Below are 15835 nucleotides of genomic sequence, written 5' to 3' on the forward strand. Positions count from 1 at the left end.
CTCATGCATTGGCGTTTCTGGCTCAGAAGAGAATGACGAGCGGTTTATGTTTGAATGTTAATGATTCTTCTCTCATGCATGATTGCTTACCCGAGAAGTGTTTGGCTTTCAGTTAATGTCATTTGAAACTTACAAGATAATTCAGTTTCTGCAACATACAAGGATCATTGCGGCTACGACTTCGATGGAGATTGTCGTGGTCAAGGAGAGGGCAACTAGAGAGACGTGAATAATGCATACTATCTCGGATAAGGGAAAGACTGAAGGCACAGCGGAGTTCAAATTTGCGACGGCGCACAGGCAGGCAAGGTTGAAATTATTATTGTGGACTTATTCGGTTTGGCATTGCACTGGGTTTTGTTGTTTCTTGATGATAGTCAAAGAGGGAGGGGGCAATGAAGAAGAGACGGCAGCGGATTTTTTTATACGACGGCTATATAAGTTTCCAAGAGCTGAAATACATACATCTCTTACACTGTTCATTCTTTGCGGATTTCTGTCTGGCGACTGACAGTCTCAGGCTTATCATATTGATGATCTATCTATGTTGCTTCGTATGCAGTTACCATCAGGTCCGGATGGCTTCGAGAGCTGTGACAACATCTTCTATCACCTTGCCAGCCTCAGCACTTGTCATCTCTTCACTCACGGCCAAACACTTGTCCACGACATCGCGATATCGACTACCGACCTTGCTACCCAGACCGGGAACGAGAACCGCACGCAGGACCTTGTCGCGCCATCGACCCGTAGAGTAGTGTGGTTTATGGTATGTTTGAAGAACCTTCCAGAGACCTATTTCGAGGAGCACCAAACCCAAGCTATAGATATCCATGGGCTTGCAGTGAGGAAAGCCTCGCAAGGAAGCTGGGTGTCGGTGTAGCGTAAGGATAGAAGGATTACGGGGCGCGACAGAGAGCGCAGTGTCAAGGTCTGGTCTTGAAGCATCGAAACCCGTCAGATAAGGGCACTGTATATCTGGTACAAGTGCGCCAGCAGCAGTTGACGAGTGGGCTGATGCCGAAAAGGCTGAAGGGAAGAAGAGGATGTTTGAGCTGCAAAGGCTTTTATGAAGCCAGTCAAGCGAGTGCAGAGACCACAAGGCGACAGCGAGCGTATGTGCCAAACGGACTCGATCATCAAGGTTAGGAGTCTTGAGGTCCGAGCTGGCGATGAGTTCATGGAGCGTTGAGAAGGACGGCGAGGGCGCTTTGTATACGAGCCCGTATCTGCACCGTGAAGTATCGTCAACGTAGCCTACGCAGTCGATGCTATGGAGGTCAGGGTGGCAGTCGGAAGCGGAGTGCATCATGCGAGCGAGATCGTCGAGACGACGCACATGAGCTACACGCTCATCTACATCATCGCGATCATAGTCAACCCACTCAATCACAACATCCCCGGCGCTCTCATGCCGCCCTGTACTTCTCCCGCCACCACCAGCGTCATCATCACTGAGATCAAGTGCAGCACGGGGAACCTTGAGAGCGAACGTCGGCTTGAATGAGGCCTGGGGCTTGGCGTCTAGGTTGATTCGGAGCTTCTTGAGGTTGGCCGAAGTGGTGAGCTTGGGGTAGACGCCGTCTGAGGCTATTTCAAGGAGGGTAAGCTGGGTCACATCACGCTGCGCAGACTCGAGCAGCTGGTTCGTCCAAGCCCGTTGAAACGATGGGAGATGGGAGGTTGGAAAAAGGCGTTCGAGGCCATCGTTAAAGTCTAGAGTCGAGGTCTGTTTTTAGCCTTTCTGTTGGACCTTTGACCTAGGAGGGGGCATTTACCTCGCAGGTCCCTTAGCAGGTTTATGAACTTGTCTTTATCTACGAGCTATCAGTTATGTTTTGATGGATATGTCAGATGAGGACTTGGAGGACTCACCTGCTATAACCCATCTCGCTCTTAAACCCATCTCCTTGCCCCAGTTCCTTTCACTTGTTACTCTTGAAACACCATTCAAGTCGCGACTCTCATCATCTTTTGATCTCTTCCTTGAAGGTGAAGGCGACTTTCTTGGCTTCGATCCAGTGACTTCCAAGCTGGCTCTCCCCTCGTCAACTAGCCCGTATCTGTTCTTCAGTTTCTTGAAGTCTGTAACTGCGCTATGCAACTCCTCGAGGATTTGAAGTGCCAAACTCCTCAGCTGGGGATTCCTTGTGCTCTCAAGATGAGCTTCAAGTCTTCCCTCGGCAACGCCCCAGTCCCGGCCCCAGACGACCAGGCGCATCTCCTCAATGCGTACTTTACATAGAAGTCTCTGGCTATCTGTGTCAAGGTTGGCTGCTGCGGTGAAGAGGCTGTAGGCTCTGACGCAGCCGTCGAAGAGTTGGCCGAGGACGCCTACTACGGCGAGGGCAGTTCCCACGGCTTCAGCCATTGCATTAGAGTGTGGAGTCAAGGTAAGCAGTGACGGGATAAGACCTGTGAGACATTAAAGGCTTTGGCATGAGGTGATCAATTATATGCATATGCTGATTATGATATGTAATTTGTGAGCTCCGGGCAAATGCCAGCTAGTTAGAGCTGAATTAGATACTAGGATTAGGGATTGGCGCTTAATCAGCCCTAGAATGTAGGTAAGGTAGTCTAAGGTCATCCGAGGCCTATCGCGATTCGAGCGGCAAACGCCCAATCGTCACAGTTGCAATATGCTGCTTGGTAGTTGCACACTTGCAACTAAACCTATCAACAAAAGAATTATTCTGATACAATATATACACAAACTGCAAAATCTATTTTATACCTGCCAAGTCACATTGCTTCTTTTCATCGACCGACCCTTTATTGCAACATCTGCTGCATGGCATTCAGTCTGTAGCTTTCCCTCCGCTCCATCAGTTGAGAATGCCGCCCACTGTCAACAATCTGTCCATTTTCAACTATGAAAATGATGTCGGCTTTCTGCACAGTATGCAGCCGATGAGTGATAGCCAGTACTGTCGTGCCCCTTGATGCTCTCTCGAGTCCCTCTTGAAGAGCTGCTTCGCTGGCGGCGTCAAGCGCGCTGGTACTCTCATCTAGGAGCAGTAGCCGGGGACGACGAACAAGAGCACGGGCGATTGCAAGGCGCTGTCTTTGACCGCCTGATAGACGAGAAGCTGAGGGCCCGCATTCGGTATCGTAGCCATCGGGAAGGGCCTCAATAACATCATGGATATTCGCCAAACGGCAAGCTTCCTCAATTTCATCATCCGTGGCTTCATGGCCCGGGGGTGCTCCCAAGCCGACATTGAAACGCACACTACCGTCAAAGAGGGCAGGATCTTGAGGGACTAGAGCAATTGTATCTCGAAATGACGCTGGAAGCTTACTGATGTCATTATCATCGATGAGGACGCTGCCAGACGTGGGCTCGTATAAACGCTGGACCAGGTTCATGATGGTCGATTTGCCCGCCCCTGAAGGACCAACAAGACCACAAAACTGGTTAGGCGGGAGTGCGAAGGAGACATTGTCGAGTATTGTGGCATCGGGTCGGCTAGGATAAGCAAAGGAAACGCCCTTGAACGTCACCTTTGCACCTCCACGACGATGGTTATCCTCTGGGTTGAGCGACTTTTCTCCACCGGATGCTTCGATATCCCCCCCAGTCTTGGAGGGATCCTGTCCAGGTTGTCCCGTGTGTGTGCTACTTCCCAAGTTGACGACCGTCATGACGCGAGACAGGGCCAGACGAGCACGAGAGAATTCCGGAGCAAGTGAGAACATGCCACTCCAAAGCTGGGCACTCGTCAACATGGCGACCAATATAATAAGGAAGTCCTTCTGAGTATACTCCCCCTTCATGATGAGCTGCGAGCCCCACCAATACGCGAGAGCATTGATAAAGGTGCCGGTTGTGTATGAGATGGCCAGCCAGATATTAGTTGTGACTGAGGCTCGCACAACCTGCTCCCTCGGAGGCTTCAATAATCGGGCGAAACCTTCCATGTACTCATTCTCAAGGGATAGGACGGCCACTGTGCGGATGGACTGAATAGCCTCGGTTGCAAGTGCGGTGGCAGTAGAGAAGGCCTCGCGGTGTCGCTCTTCATAACGCGCCAGCATGCGCAGCTGCATGAAGCCTGAGCCAAGCAATATTGGAAGCGTCACAAGGCACACCAAGGCAATCTTCCAAGCAAAGATATGGGAAATAATGACCGCGATGAGAACATTGATGAGGATGGCGAACACGGTGCCGAAAGTTGAACCACTAAAGGCACCCACAGACATGCTGTCTTTGGTAATGATGCCAAGGAGGCTGGTCGGCGTTCGTCCTTCAGACTGATGCCAGTGTATGCCCTGCTCCAGCAAGGATCGGAACGACAGAACCCGCAGGTTGTAGAGAAGCCTTTCAGCGACAATGCCGAAGCCCAGCCAAGCAAGAAAGTTGGCTATAAGCTCCACGCCCGCGAGCATGAAGAACAGGCCTGCAAACATGTTGCCCATGGATCTTATGTGGTCGAGCGTATTTGCACAAGGGTTGAGCGCTCCCACAGTGAAGCCAAATATGATACCGGAACCAGAAAAGGTAGCCCCAACGAAGACAGCAGCGATCATGGCGAGGGTGAACCAGCCCAGGGATGGTCGAATCAACCATGCAAGACCCCTGACGACAGAGCTGAATGGCTTCACATTGTCCAGCTCATGATCATCTGATGCTATTTCTTCTTTCTTCTTGGTATCCTCCTTTTCACGGCCCAATACCTGGGAATCAAGTGACTGCTTCGCCTCAAAAATTTCGGTCTTTTCGTTCAGCTGCGTGTCGTTTCGGAGAGTTGAAGCCCCAATCGAATCGCCGTCCACAGATCCTGTGTCACTCTTATTGCCGACTGTCTGCAGCTTTGCCATGTACGCAAATTCGCCATCCTCTTTGGCCATAAGATCGTGATAAGTTCCTTGCTCAGCGACTCGGCCAGCCTTCATGACGACAATATTGTCGGCATTGCGTATAGTGGATAGACGATGCGCAATCGAGATGATGGTTCTCTTCTCAGCAGCAGCCCTCTCGACAGCGAGCTGGATTCTCTTCTCACTGGCAGAATCGAGAGCTGCCGTTGCTTCGTCCAGGACAAGGACTTCAGGATCACGGATCAAAGCCCGAGCAAGCGCAATGCGCTGTCTCTGACCACCACTCACAAGCGACCCCTTGGGGCCAGCAGTCGTACCGTAGCCTAATTCAAGACGTTCAATGAAGCTGGCCGCATCAGCTTGCTCAGCGGCGTGACGGACCAAATTGGCAATTTCGACGAACTCGGGTCCCAGAGATGCAGCTGAATCTAGTGCGTCCTTTCCCTCGGCAGCCAGCTTCGCAAGCTCGGGGCCCTTGAGCAATGACTTGAGGTGTTTGTGGGACTCCTTTGGAGAGTTCACAAGACCTAGTGCGATGTTTTCGAGGATGGACCTATCGAGAAGCGAGGGTTCTTGCTGAACGAAGCTAATAAAACTTCGGAGAGACTTGACGTTGAGTTCTCGCAAGTCGTGTCCTTCCAGCTCGACCGTGCCCTCGGTGGGATCATGCAGGCGTGCTATCAGTGATGCGATAGTACTTTTGCCGCTCCCCGAAAGCCCAACAATCGCCGTATATTTTCCAGCAGGGAAGTCAAGGGTGACGTTGTCAAGGACAGGCTGGCCTCGCCGAGAGGCATACTCGAATGACACATTGCGGAATGTGAGGGTCTTTGCCGCACTTGGAGGTAATACAACACCCTCCAATGAAGTGCCGTCGATGGATGAAGGAGCATCAATGTCTTCCTTGAGCCGCTGGAATGCGCCTACGGCTGCTCCTAAAAATGGAAGAGTAGGTGCCATTCCTCCCAGCATGACGCAAGCGTCTACGAGAAGGTAGACAATGGCATAAATCTCACCAACAGTCGTGCTCCCGTCGTTTCGTGCCACAGATTCAGCGATCTTTTTACTGCCCTGCCAGAAAGCTAGGGCGTTGCCGGAGTAAGCGATGAAGTATAGCATACCGGTCTGGATAGCGGCAATGGAAGACTTGGCTATGGCGTACTTGCGAGAACGGGCCATGTGCTCTGCAAACTTCTCTTCAAGGCGGGGAGCGGCACCGAAAGCTTGAACGACAGCAACGTGCGACAGAGCTTCGGAAGCAATGGAAGAGGCTGCAGCGGATGCTTCCGTCTGTTTGACCACATACTTGCCTAGGTATCTTCCTCCTAGTATTCCGGAAAGAAGAAAGGCTGGGAGCATACAAATGAGGATACCGGCGATTCTTGGCTGTTTTGTGAAGGCAATAATGAAGACAGTGACGAAGAAGCTCATGGTTGTGATGATGTGGCCAACCTTCTCTGACGTACCGGCCTGCACAGCTGTGATATCGCCTTGGAGTCGGCTTGAGACTTGCCCGGATGATCCACGAGTGTCGAAGAATTCTGGAGGTTGGCGCAGAAGTGCGGACACATAGCGAGTCCGTAAACGCTGAGCAAGACGCTGGCTGATGATGTTCCAACAGGTCAGATGACCATAGATCAGGACAAGTGCAATAGCGCCGATCCAGGCAGTCTTTATAACCTTGTCGTTGATAGCATTCTCATAGTCAAGAGGATCAGATGCTGCATCACTCGCTCCCGAACCGCTACCATCTGCGGCGCAAGTGGCTCCGTTGAAGTTGTCGATGAGTTGGCCGAATAGTACGCCCATAAGAGGGAAGGGAACACCAGCTCCAACGGCGCAGAGAGTACCCAACGCGATGAGGAAGTAATCAACCCAGGTCGGGCCCGCGGCGAACAAGAGTTCAAGGTAAATGAAACAGGTTTTGAGAGACTGAGAGGCGTATCAGTATCGTTTGCTTACAGCATTCATCTGGGGTCTGGAGGATATGGTGTTGACCTACTGAGAGAAAGCTTTTCTTCGGCTTCTCTGTGCCCGACTGATCAAGTGTGACGGACATGGCTGTCGCTGTCGATGTCGATCGAGGGGTAAAGCGAAGGTTTCTCAGAAGAGCATATCCAATGACTGACTGCCAGTTGAGTAACGAGGCAATCACCAACAGAGCCCGTCGAATTCGACGATGCCTTGGTAACGTACGAAAAGTCTCTCACGGCGTTCAAAGGAGGTACAATACTTGACAGAAGAGAACGGAGCAATCTTGGCAATCAACGCAATACGTCAGCAGTCATTCAGAAAGCCGATTCAGGAGCCCTGAGCCAAGAAGACCCTGTTATGCAAGCATCATTTCCATGCGTTCGTTGATGGATGCAATGACCCTGCATTGCACTCTGCGCTTTGACACAATCCATAATGACACGGCCTTGATGGGTTTCTCAGCAGAGGTAGGATCGTCTGAGGGAGACGAGAGTAAGGACTTGGACCAATATTTTGCTCAGGATCCCCAGCTCAGGGAACCCTTGTCCTAGATGGTGGAGTGGATGCGAGGGTAACTGTGTATATTGGCGACAGGTAGAATGTTTATCCTCCAAGAGCTCTATTGTGTCTGGTCAACGTAGGCGTGGACATATGCAGCCAGGGTTGAGGATCAGATAAACCAGGATGATCGGGTACATGCTGGAGTATGTATTAGGTTTAGGCAGTGAGTCGGAGAAGAGTGTGGGATAGGCCACGCCAATTGTGTTGGTGGGCTTAGATGGAGCCAGCAACACTAAGAACCCCTGGGCCAAAGAGAATGTGGATGGTGATCAGATAAGATGAAGATGGTGTGATTGATTGATTGATTGATATGATAAGATGCAATGTGACATGGTGCCAAGGCCGACGAGAAGTGGAGTAACAATAATAAACCGCCGAGCATCGGAAGGTGATCGTCACTTGTTTTTACCGTATTTGCAAGCCAATGCATCGTCTTGGCTGCCGGAGGAAGAGCAGTTCTCAGAAAGATCCTTTTGAGACGGTTCAGAAACATTTGACAAGAAATGGAATTAAAATGACCCATTCGTCATGAACAAGGATGATCAAGTTAGCGTGAGAAATCCTTGATAAAGCCGCAGACGTGGAGAAATGGTGGAGAGGCGTCGGAATGACTGCCCTCCTATCGGAGTAAAGAAACCGCTGTTTGGCCACTAAAAAGTTCCTTAGTAGCCAGCTGGAGGTCAATGTTCCGAGAGGCGTTTTTATGCTTATTCTATCGTCAGCGGGAACGGAGATTGGGCGTGGTCAGGAGATGCTGGTGCCGGCAAATGACTTGATGTCTCCGGGCTGGGTTTGTTCTCAGACTCCAGACTCCAGTCTCCAGTCTCCAGTCTCCAGGCAGGCATGTATCGGGAAGTGGGAGGAATGCAACGCACATGGTCCAAAAAAGAACTCATCTGTGGGCCGGTCTCGGGTACTTGGTAGATCCTTCACATGAATTGCTTCATCGGGTTTGATACCTGATTTAGAAATCAAGAACCAAGCAGGCATACATGATTAGAGTTGCATTTAGGTATGAGAAAAGTGGCAAGGTTAATACTATGCTTAAATCACCCACTTATCAGATCCATTGGATTTCACAAGGTCTTGGCGGCTCACCCACCAGAGAGCGTAACTCACGCTTGCTGTCTACGGCAGTTGATCTGACACTCTGGATAACTGCGTGCTGAGCTCTGCCACTTTGCACAGACGAGAGCGTCCAGGAGCCTCCTCGTTGCACAGAGCCAATACTTGCCAAGATGCTGATCTTGTCAAGTTTCAGAATACAAACATCTTAGCAGGAACACAGCCCTGCTCTTGAATCTCTTGGTGTTGCATATATAAGAGGGGACGAGACACGATGGTGTTTGAGAAAAGGTCCTGTCTGTAGATAGATATCTAGAGCAGCCCCCGTTCTACACAGACTCGTTGGAATCAAGAATCAATCGTGCCATCTTACACACCAGCTTCTTACCCAAAACCGCCACCAATATCACGACCAACAGAATGAGCCAAGCAACCCTCCGTACCAGTCGTCTCGAGCTACGGCCTCTCGGGCACGAGCACGGAGATTATATCTATCAGCTCGACTCGAACCCGGAAGTCATGAAGTACATCGGGTACGGCAAGCCACTCACGGCTGACGAGTCGACCATTGTCCACAAACTGCTCCTCGAGACAGCATCATTTGGGTCTGGCCTCGGATGCTGGGCTGGATTTGCCGGGGACGATTTTGTGGGCTGGTGGGTGCTGGCGCCCAGTCAAAGCAACGACGATCCGCCTCAGGTGAACAAGAAGCGAGTCGAGTTCGGCCTAAGAATCCTTCCCAAGTTTTGGGGTCAGGGGTTCGCCAAAGAGGGTTCTCGAGCGCTGGTCAAGCATGGTCTCGAGGACCTCGGCGTGGAAGAGGTCTTTGGTGAGACCATGGCCGTTAACCAAGGGTCCCGAGCTATCATGGCAAAGATTGGACTCAAGCATATTCGAACGTTCCACAACAAGTACGACAACCCTCCTCCGGGAATCGAGGAGGGCGAGGTGGAATATCGAGTCACGAGGGATGAATGGTCATCACAACAAGCATGTGCTGCGTAGTGGATGGCATTGTATTAGCTTTAGACATCATCTCCAATTACTTCTTGAGCGTTTTCTGATTGTAAATCCTGTTCATTGTAATGCATTGTGATATGAATTTCAAAATTGCGGCAGCCTTAAAGTGTGTCGTGATAAGTGTTGGTGAAATTCCTTTTCACTCCCCACTTGAGGAATTATACCGACAAAAAAGAAGAAGAAGAAGAAGAAGAAGGAAAGGCTTGGGCAAATAGAAGGGGTGTTGCTTTGGCTCTGATATGCCCATCTTCTAGGGCTTCTCTGGCTTCCTGTATCAGGTGGTGGCAACAACTCCCTCCATCTAATGCCGGAGGTGAGGATGATAATGGAACATGTGGGCTATATCGCGCATCGTTCTTGGTCTTGGCTACGCGGCCCGTCTAAAAAGCAACATTCGGTAAACTCCGCTTCAGGTAATGGAACAAGAGTTGCTCTGTACGAGGGATTGATCTAAAAAAGTCTTGGATTGTCGCTCGGTTGAACTATGGCTTGGCACCGTAGGTCCCCGGTAAAACCGGTGAACCGAGAGCCAGCGTGTAAAGTTACTAGTATCAGTCATTCGGGATTAATCGCTTCAAGGAAGAAATCCGAGACCGAAAACATACTAGCCAGGTTTCATTCCGTGGGGGGCCATTCCACTCTTGTTATTGGACATGGTCTTATAATATGCACGACGAACTTGAAGTGTACCTACGTTGGTTATTGTATTCTCAAATCGATAGGTATATCCGTCCACAAAGCGTAAGGATTTTCCATGCGTCCTTTGCTAGTTGCAGTGGGCTCAGACGATCCCAAGCTTATGCCAAGCCACTTGATATGGCCAGGGTCCATGGGCAGCCTTTTTCGGCATCGTGCAAATTATTCAGTTTCCCGGTCATTTTTAGGTCTAGCATTATGTTATTGGTCCGCTCAGTCAGTTAGCGTTATGGTGCTGTTGGTTCTTGTTCTCTATGTCGACTTGTTTCCAAGACTGCCATGCCACTAACACGACACGACATGACACTCCCTTTGCCCCTTGGAAGGATGAAGCTGTTGGCGATTGGATCTTATCCATCAATCAGATTAGATAAAAATTTTCACATCACCCATGTTCCGATCTCGGGTCAGTTCCCCCACTCGTTTGCCACTTGTAATCTGATCCCGTCTGTTGACCAGCTGCGGACCCCGTCCTATCGGGGAAAAGGCCAACTGAGAGCATCCCTTCAGCCCAGAGCCCAGAGCCCGATGCTTTTGATAGCTCCTTGGCCTAAAGCCTCTATCGTCTCCGAGGCAAGCTACAATGGTCTGTTGCAGGGGAAGTTTACCGTGTGGAGAGAGAGTTCCGGTGCAGAACCAACACATGGTAATATGTATGTAGACAACTGACAATCGCCCGACTCTTGTCCTTTGCATATGCCCATGTCAGTGTTACATCGCACTACATAAAGAATGCAATAGCTCCCCCTCTTATCCTCGTTCTTTACATCACAGTTCCAGTGTGTTGCAGCTTCGATCCTAACTTCACTGCACTATCAGTTAGTGTTGAGCTCAACCGCAACAATGTCAGCCCTAGCAAAGATCCGCGAGGGCCTCGCTCGCGAGGATAATACTGCCGTCGCACATACTCTGGCTCCCCACGAGAAGGAGATCGAAGAGACTCCCGAGATCATCACTGAGACTGGTCCTGGCCACGACAAGGAGGCCACTGCTGGTGCTCTCTCTCCTGACGATAAGGGCAACGATTCCGATGTGCCCAGTGAGGATGTCCAGACTGGAGTCAAGGAGATTCAGGCCATTACCCTCACTTGGGGTAAGGGATCTCTGGCTGCTCTTTTGTGTCTGTAAGTTGTACTCCCCAAACTGACTCTGACTCTGATTCTGATTCTTTGTACATCTCTAACCAAACTTCGATAGCATCTGGACACTCTTCCTTATAAGTGGATTCCGTGGTTCCTTTTACCTCGTCTTGGTACCTTACGTTACCAGCGAGTGGCAGACCCATTCCCTCATGACCACCATCCCCATCGTATCAGACGCCATGACTGCAGCCTGCTATATCCCCATGGCCAAGGCCCTCGACGTCTGGGGACGCGCTGAGGGGTTCTTGCTCATGAGTGGCTTTGCAACTCTTGGTCTTATCCTCATGGCTGTGTCTCAGAACCTCGCCACCTTCTGTGCTGCACAGGTCTTCTACTCTGTCGGATGGGGAGGCATGATTTATGCTGTTGGCGTCCTCGCTGCCGATGCATCTAATCTCAGGAACCGAGGTTTGGCCTTTGCTTTTACCTCCTCGCCATACATGATTACGGCTTTTGCCGGTTCCAAGGCTGCCGCTGCTTTTGTCCTCGATGTCAAGAACTGGCGATGGGGTTTCGGCTGGATCGCTATCGTTCTGCCGTGTGTCACTATTCCTCTGTTCCTTGTCTTGAAGGTCAATCTTCACAAGGCTTTCAAGAAGGGAACAGTCACCAAGACTCATAGAAGCCGCGGCTTCTTTGGCAGCATCTGGTGGGTCTTCAACGAGTTCGACGGTCAGTACCTCTTTATCAAATTCGTGCAGCAGCGACTCATATTGACTGACAATCACAGTTATCGGCATCTTCCTCTTCGGCGGCGGTCTTGTCGTCTTTCTCCTCCCCTTCAACTTGGCTGCACATGCGCCTGACGGCTGGTCTACCGGCTACATCATCGCCATGATCGTGGTTGGCTTCTGCACTCTCGTTTTCTTTGGTGTCTGGGAGTATTGGCTCGCCCCTGTTCCTTTCTTGCAGGGTCGCTTCCTCCTCGATAGGTCTGTCGTTGCCGCGTGCATGATTGATCTTACCTACCAGATCTCTTACTATACTTGGAACTACTTCTTTACTTCATTCTTGCAGGTCGTCGTCAACCTCGGCCCTGCTGAAGCTGGCTACGTCAACTCTACTTTCCAGGTCGTCTCGGGCGTTCTTCTCTTCATCGTCGGCTTCCTCATCCGAAAGACTGGCTTCTATAAATGGACCTTTTACTTTGCGGTTCCTATCTACATCTTTGCCCTTGGTCTCATGATCCACTTCCGCGCTCCTAACCAGTACGTCGGATACATCATTATGTGCGAGATCTTTATTTCCATCGGTGGAGCTGTCTTCATCTTGGTCATGCAGCTTGCTGTCCTTGCTGCCGTTGCCCACCAGTATGTCGCTGCTGCGCTCGCTACTTTGTATGTCGCGGGAGGAGTTGGTGGTGCGGTTGGAGGAGCTATCTCCGGTGCCATCTGGACCAACACCTTCATCCCTCAGCTTATGAAGAACCTCCCAGAGTCCGAGCTGGCCAACGCACCACTCATTGCTGGAAACATTGTCAATCAGCTGGCCTACCCCATCAACAGCCCTGCACGGCTTGCCATTCAGGAGTCCTATGGCTTTGCCCAAGTTAGAATGCTTGCTGCCGGTGTTGGTATCGCGTCTTTGTTCTTCATCTGGGTGCCTATGCTGAGGAACATCAACGTCAAGAAGCTGAAGCAGACCAAGGGTCTTGTCCTATAGAAAACTCGGCCATTCCACAGATCCCAAGTTGTGGATCTGGATTGCAGCACCGAATCCTTGTTGGACAAAGCCAAAACTTGGTGAACCCCTTGCCTAAGGGATGGTCTTGTATGTGACGGACTAATGATCGTCAAGCAGTTAGTATAGTGCGTTCCATGATGAACGAGTTATTAATGAGGAAGAGACAACTTGGCGAAAAGTAATGGTACAAAGCTATTTTGATTCAGTTTATTTGCCATTCCAAGCGAGACATGTTGACAGGCTACGTGATCGTAATTTGACATCCACGAAGAGGACTATGACACGTATAGATCTGACAGGATAAATGGACCCCAGTTTTCATTGTTCGTGAGGCGAAGCATTGCGAACTTTTTAGCTTGTTGAGGTTATCACGACTTTTAGTTCACGGATAGAGATGTGATAGAAAGGCAGCCCTCGACCCTGAGCTATACGGACCTAACGCAGGCACTCAGTCTATTCTGCAGTAGGACCATGGAGACCATATTTATCCAGTAACTACCTACTTAGATAGGCCTGATGATTCTAGTCGTTTCTCATAGGCAAATATTGGACACATCACCTCCACATACGACCATACCTACTAGAGAACTCGGGATCCCGTCTGATCTCCCATAGATAAACTAATAAGGGGCGGATTAGTAGTTGGGTCGGTGACGATCAGCGAATTCCCGCTGTTGTATGTCTTTTTGCCCTGCTATTATCTGTGATGCTGTTTCCGCAGTCTGGTGAAGGGGTGTATATGAACGGGTGATCGGGACATATCAGTAGGTAAGCTACTCTAGGCTGCAGAGAGACTGACAACATGGAGGATGATAGCAGGAGATAAAAGCACACTATGGTATAAGAAAAACAAACATATAACATGATTATCCTACCTCTCCCTTCCTTTCAGTCTAAGATTTGGTTGCCTGTTTTGATATCACGCCAATGATCAAATGCAGTCCAACATTTGTTCGGACAGACATTGATTTCGTTTCCATTCAATGTTGATGGTTATGTAAGGAGATACAAACAAAGCCCATTGTACGGCAAATCACCTGGGATAATTGTTCCCCAAGGCTGTCTCCCAATCCACGACAACCGGTCAAACAAAACAAGTCTAGACGCCAGTCATTCCAACCTATCTGTGATATGAGCATCAGCCAACGTAGAGATCATCCATGTATTCATTTCGTCTGATATGCTGTAACGGCAGATTTATAATCTTCATATATCGTGCCAAAACTGGTGCCACTCCACTATCACCAAAACACGCGCTCGGTCATCATGCAGATGATCGCACCTTTTTCTTTATCAATTTCCTTCTCGAGATACTAAATAGGATATGCCCTGCCAACGCCGGATACCTTGGCGCTCCCTGTACTGGACGTAGCTTGCTGTACTGGTTCTGGTGCCGAACTTAGTAGACCTTCTTCTTCTCGTCAATGCTGAACTGGCCAGGGCCGCTGTTGACGAGAAGCAGGAGACCACCAACGATAGATAGAATCTGGAAAAAGTCGTACTTGGCAAAGTCCTTGTGGGGGTGGTGTTCGTGGAGCTGTACGACTTGTTAGCATTCTATATACAATCGGCACACCCCGCAAGTTACTCACTGTCCAAAAGTTGTTGACCAAGAGGTTGAAGATGCTCAGGATGACAACAAGAAGAGTGGCACTGTACTTGGCTTTGAAGCCAACAACGACCATGACGCAGGAAATTCCTCCGAGCGAGGAGACAATGACACGCCAGAGAGACCATTCTCCACTGAAGACAAATCCGATGAAGAGGAAGATGAGCAGAACGCGGCCAGCGAGCTGGAAGTACATTTTGCGATCCTTCTCGTCGATCTGGGGAAGACCTGCAAAGACCTGCGTCTTGCGAACCCAAGAGTCTGACAGGACCATGACAAGGCCACCAATGACGGAAAGGTTTCGGAGGAAGAAGTTGAGATCAAAAATGAGACCATATCCTAGAGCCTGTGTGACAACGACGCCCATAAGACCGGCGACGGCATAGTCGGAATGCTTTCGAATGATGACCAGGGTAGAGCAAGAGAACATGGCGATAATGTTGACGAGCAGGAAGAGATGAGTGATACCGGAAGGAACTGTCATGTGTCAGTACTGCCAACGGTGTCATCTGGGATCAGAAACGCAATGCGCATCTTACTATGACGATAGTCCTTCAGGTAAAGCAGCTGATCGGACCATTGGGTGACAATGCGGAGGGCATCTTCGAAGAAAGTGACGACGATTAGGAAACGGCCAATGGCAGGAAGGTAGCTGTCAAAGAGGGCAAATGGTCAGCTCTCGGAGCTCCAAAGGCATTTATAAAGGAAGTCGCTCGACTCACGGCTTGATCGGCTCGCTGATTGTGTCGAGCGCATCCTCAATCTTGCTAGTGTAAGGACGAATCTGCTCAAGAAAGCCCTCGCCCTGCTGAGGTTCAGCAGCCTGGGATCCGCCGTAAGGCGCGGGACCGCCGAGGCCGTAGCCTGAGTTGAATCGCTGGGACATTGCTTTATGTAGAGGTTCGTGTCGGGTGGAAGCTTGTTTCACGTGCAGACCTGCTGGACGGGCGGGACGAAACAGGGCGATGCTTCCCAGGACTGGAAGTCGGTGGTCGTCGTGAAGCAGAGGAGAAGGAGACTTGGAGCAGCTGGTAAAGCCTGGTGGGATAAGAGTAAGGACGTTAGAACTCGACCAGAGACAATGGCAGACGAATTCCAATTGGGTGAGTTTGTTCGAGAAGCTCTACAAACAAAGTTTAGGTACGTGAAGTAATAATAAAAAAAGAGTGAGAAATAGGGCAAGGAGAGGCAAGACAACAGGAACGAGACGAGGCAAGCTGTCCTTTGTGAATCAATTGCAGGCGATGACCTCAGCTCAGAC

The 15835-nt window shown here is 50.2% G+C and overlaps 5 protein-coding genes; 2 read left to right on the plus strand and 3 right to left on the minus strand.

Moving 5' to 3' along the window:
* Positions 1 to 568: 568 nt before the first annotated feature.
* FFUJ_01058 (related to small s protein) lies at positions 569 to 2371 on the minus strand (the record flags this gene model as incomplete). XM_023568163.1 has 3 exons in its annotated part: positions 569 to 1716; positions 1779 to 1817; positions 1876 to 2371. 3 exons carry the CDS (start codon positions 2369 to 2371, stop codon positions 569 to 571), a joined length of 1683 nt encoding a protein of 560 aa, XP_023424476.1.
* A 404-nt stretch (positions 2372 to 2775) lies between these two features.
* FFUJ_01057 (related to multidrug resistance protein) lies at positions 2776 to 6883 on the minus strand (the record flags this gene model as incomplete). XM_023568174.1 has 2 exons in its annotated part: positions 2776 to 6756; positions 6827 to 6883. The coding sequence occupies 2 exons, from the start codon at positions 6881 to 6883 to the stop codon at positions 2776 to 2778; spliced, it is 4038 nt and encodes a 1345-aa protein (XP_023424477.1).
* Positions 6884 to 8844: 1961 nt separating this feature from the next.
* FFUJ_01056 (related to GNAT family acetyltransferase) lies at positions 8845 to 9429 on the plus strand (the record flags this gene model as incomplete). The annotated part of the gene is made up of 1 exon (XM_023568185.1): positions 8845 to 9429. The coding sequence occupies one exon, from the start codon at positions 8845 to 8847 to the stop codon at positions 9427 to 9429; it is 585 nt and encodes a 194-aa protein (XP_023424478.1).
* A 1554-nt stretch (positions 9430 to 10983) lies between these two features.
* FFUJ_01055 (related to major facilitator MirA) lies at positions 10984 to 12944 on the plus strand (the record flags this gene model as incomplete). XM_023568197.1 has 3 exons in its annotated part: positions 10984 to 11264; positions 11338 to 11954; positions 12013 to 12944. The coding sequence occupies 3 exons, from the start codon at positions 10984 to 10986 to the stop codon at positions 12942 to 12944; spliced, it is 1830 nt and encodes a 609-aa protein (XP_023424479.1).
* Positions 12945 to 14364: 1420 nt separating this feature from the next.
* Positions 14365 to 15460, minus strand: FFUJ_01054 (related to surfeit locus protein 4; the record flags this gene model as incomplete). XM_023568208.1 has 4 exons in its annotated part: positions 14365 to 14502; positions 14558 to 15051; positions 15114 to 15226; positions 15297 to 15460. 4 exons carry the CDS (start codon positions 15458 to 15460, stop codon positions 14365 to 14367), a joined length of 909 nt encoding a protein of 302 aa, XP_023424480.1.
* Between the last annotated feature and the right edge of the window lie 375 nt (positions 15461 to 15835).

The sequence above is a fragment of the Fusarium fujikuroi genome, chromosome FFUJ_chr01, assembly GCF_900079805.1.
Source record: "Fusarium fujikuroi IMI 58289 draft genome, chromosome FFUJ_chr01".
In the NCBI taxonomy this organism is placed as follows: Eukaryota; Fungi; Ascomycota; class Sordariomycetes; order Hypocreales; family Nectriaceae; genus Fusarium; species Fusarium fujikuroi.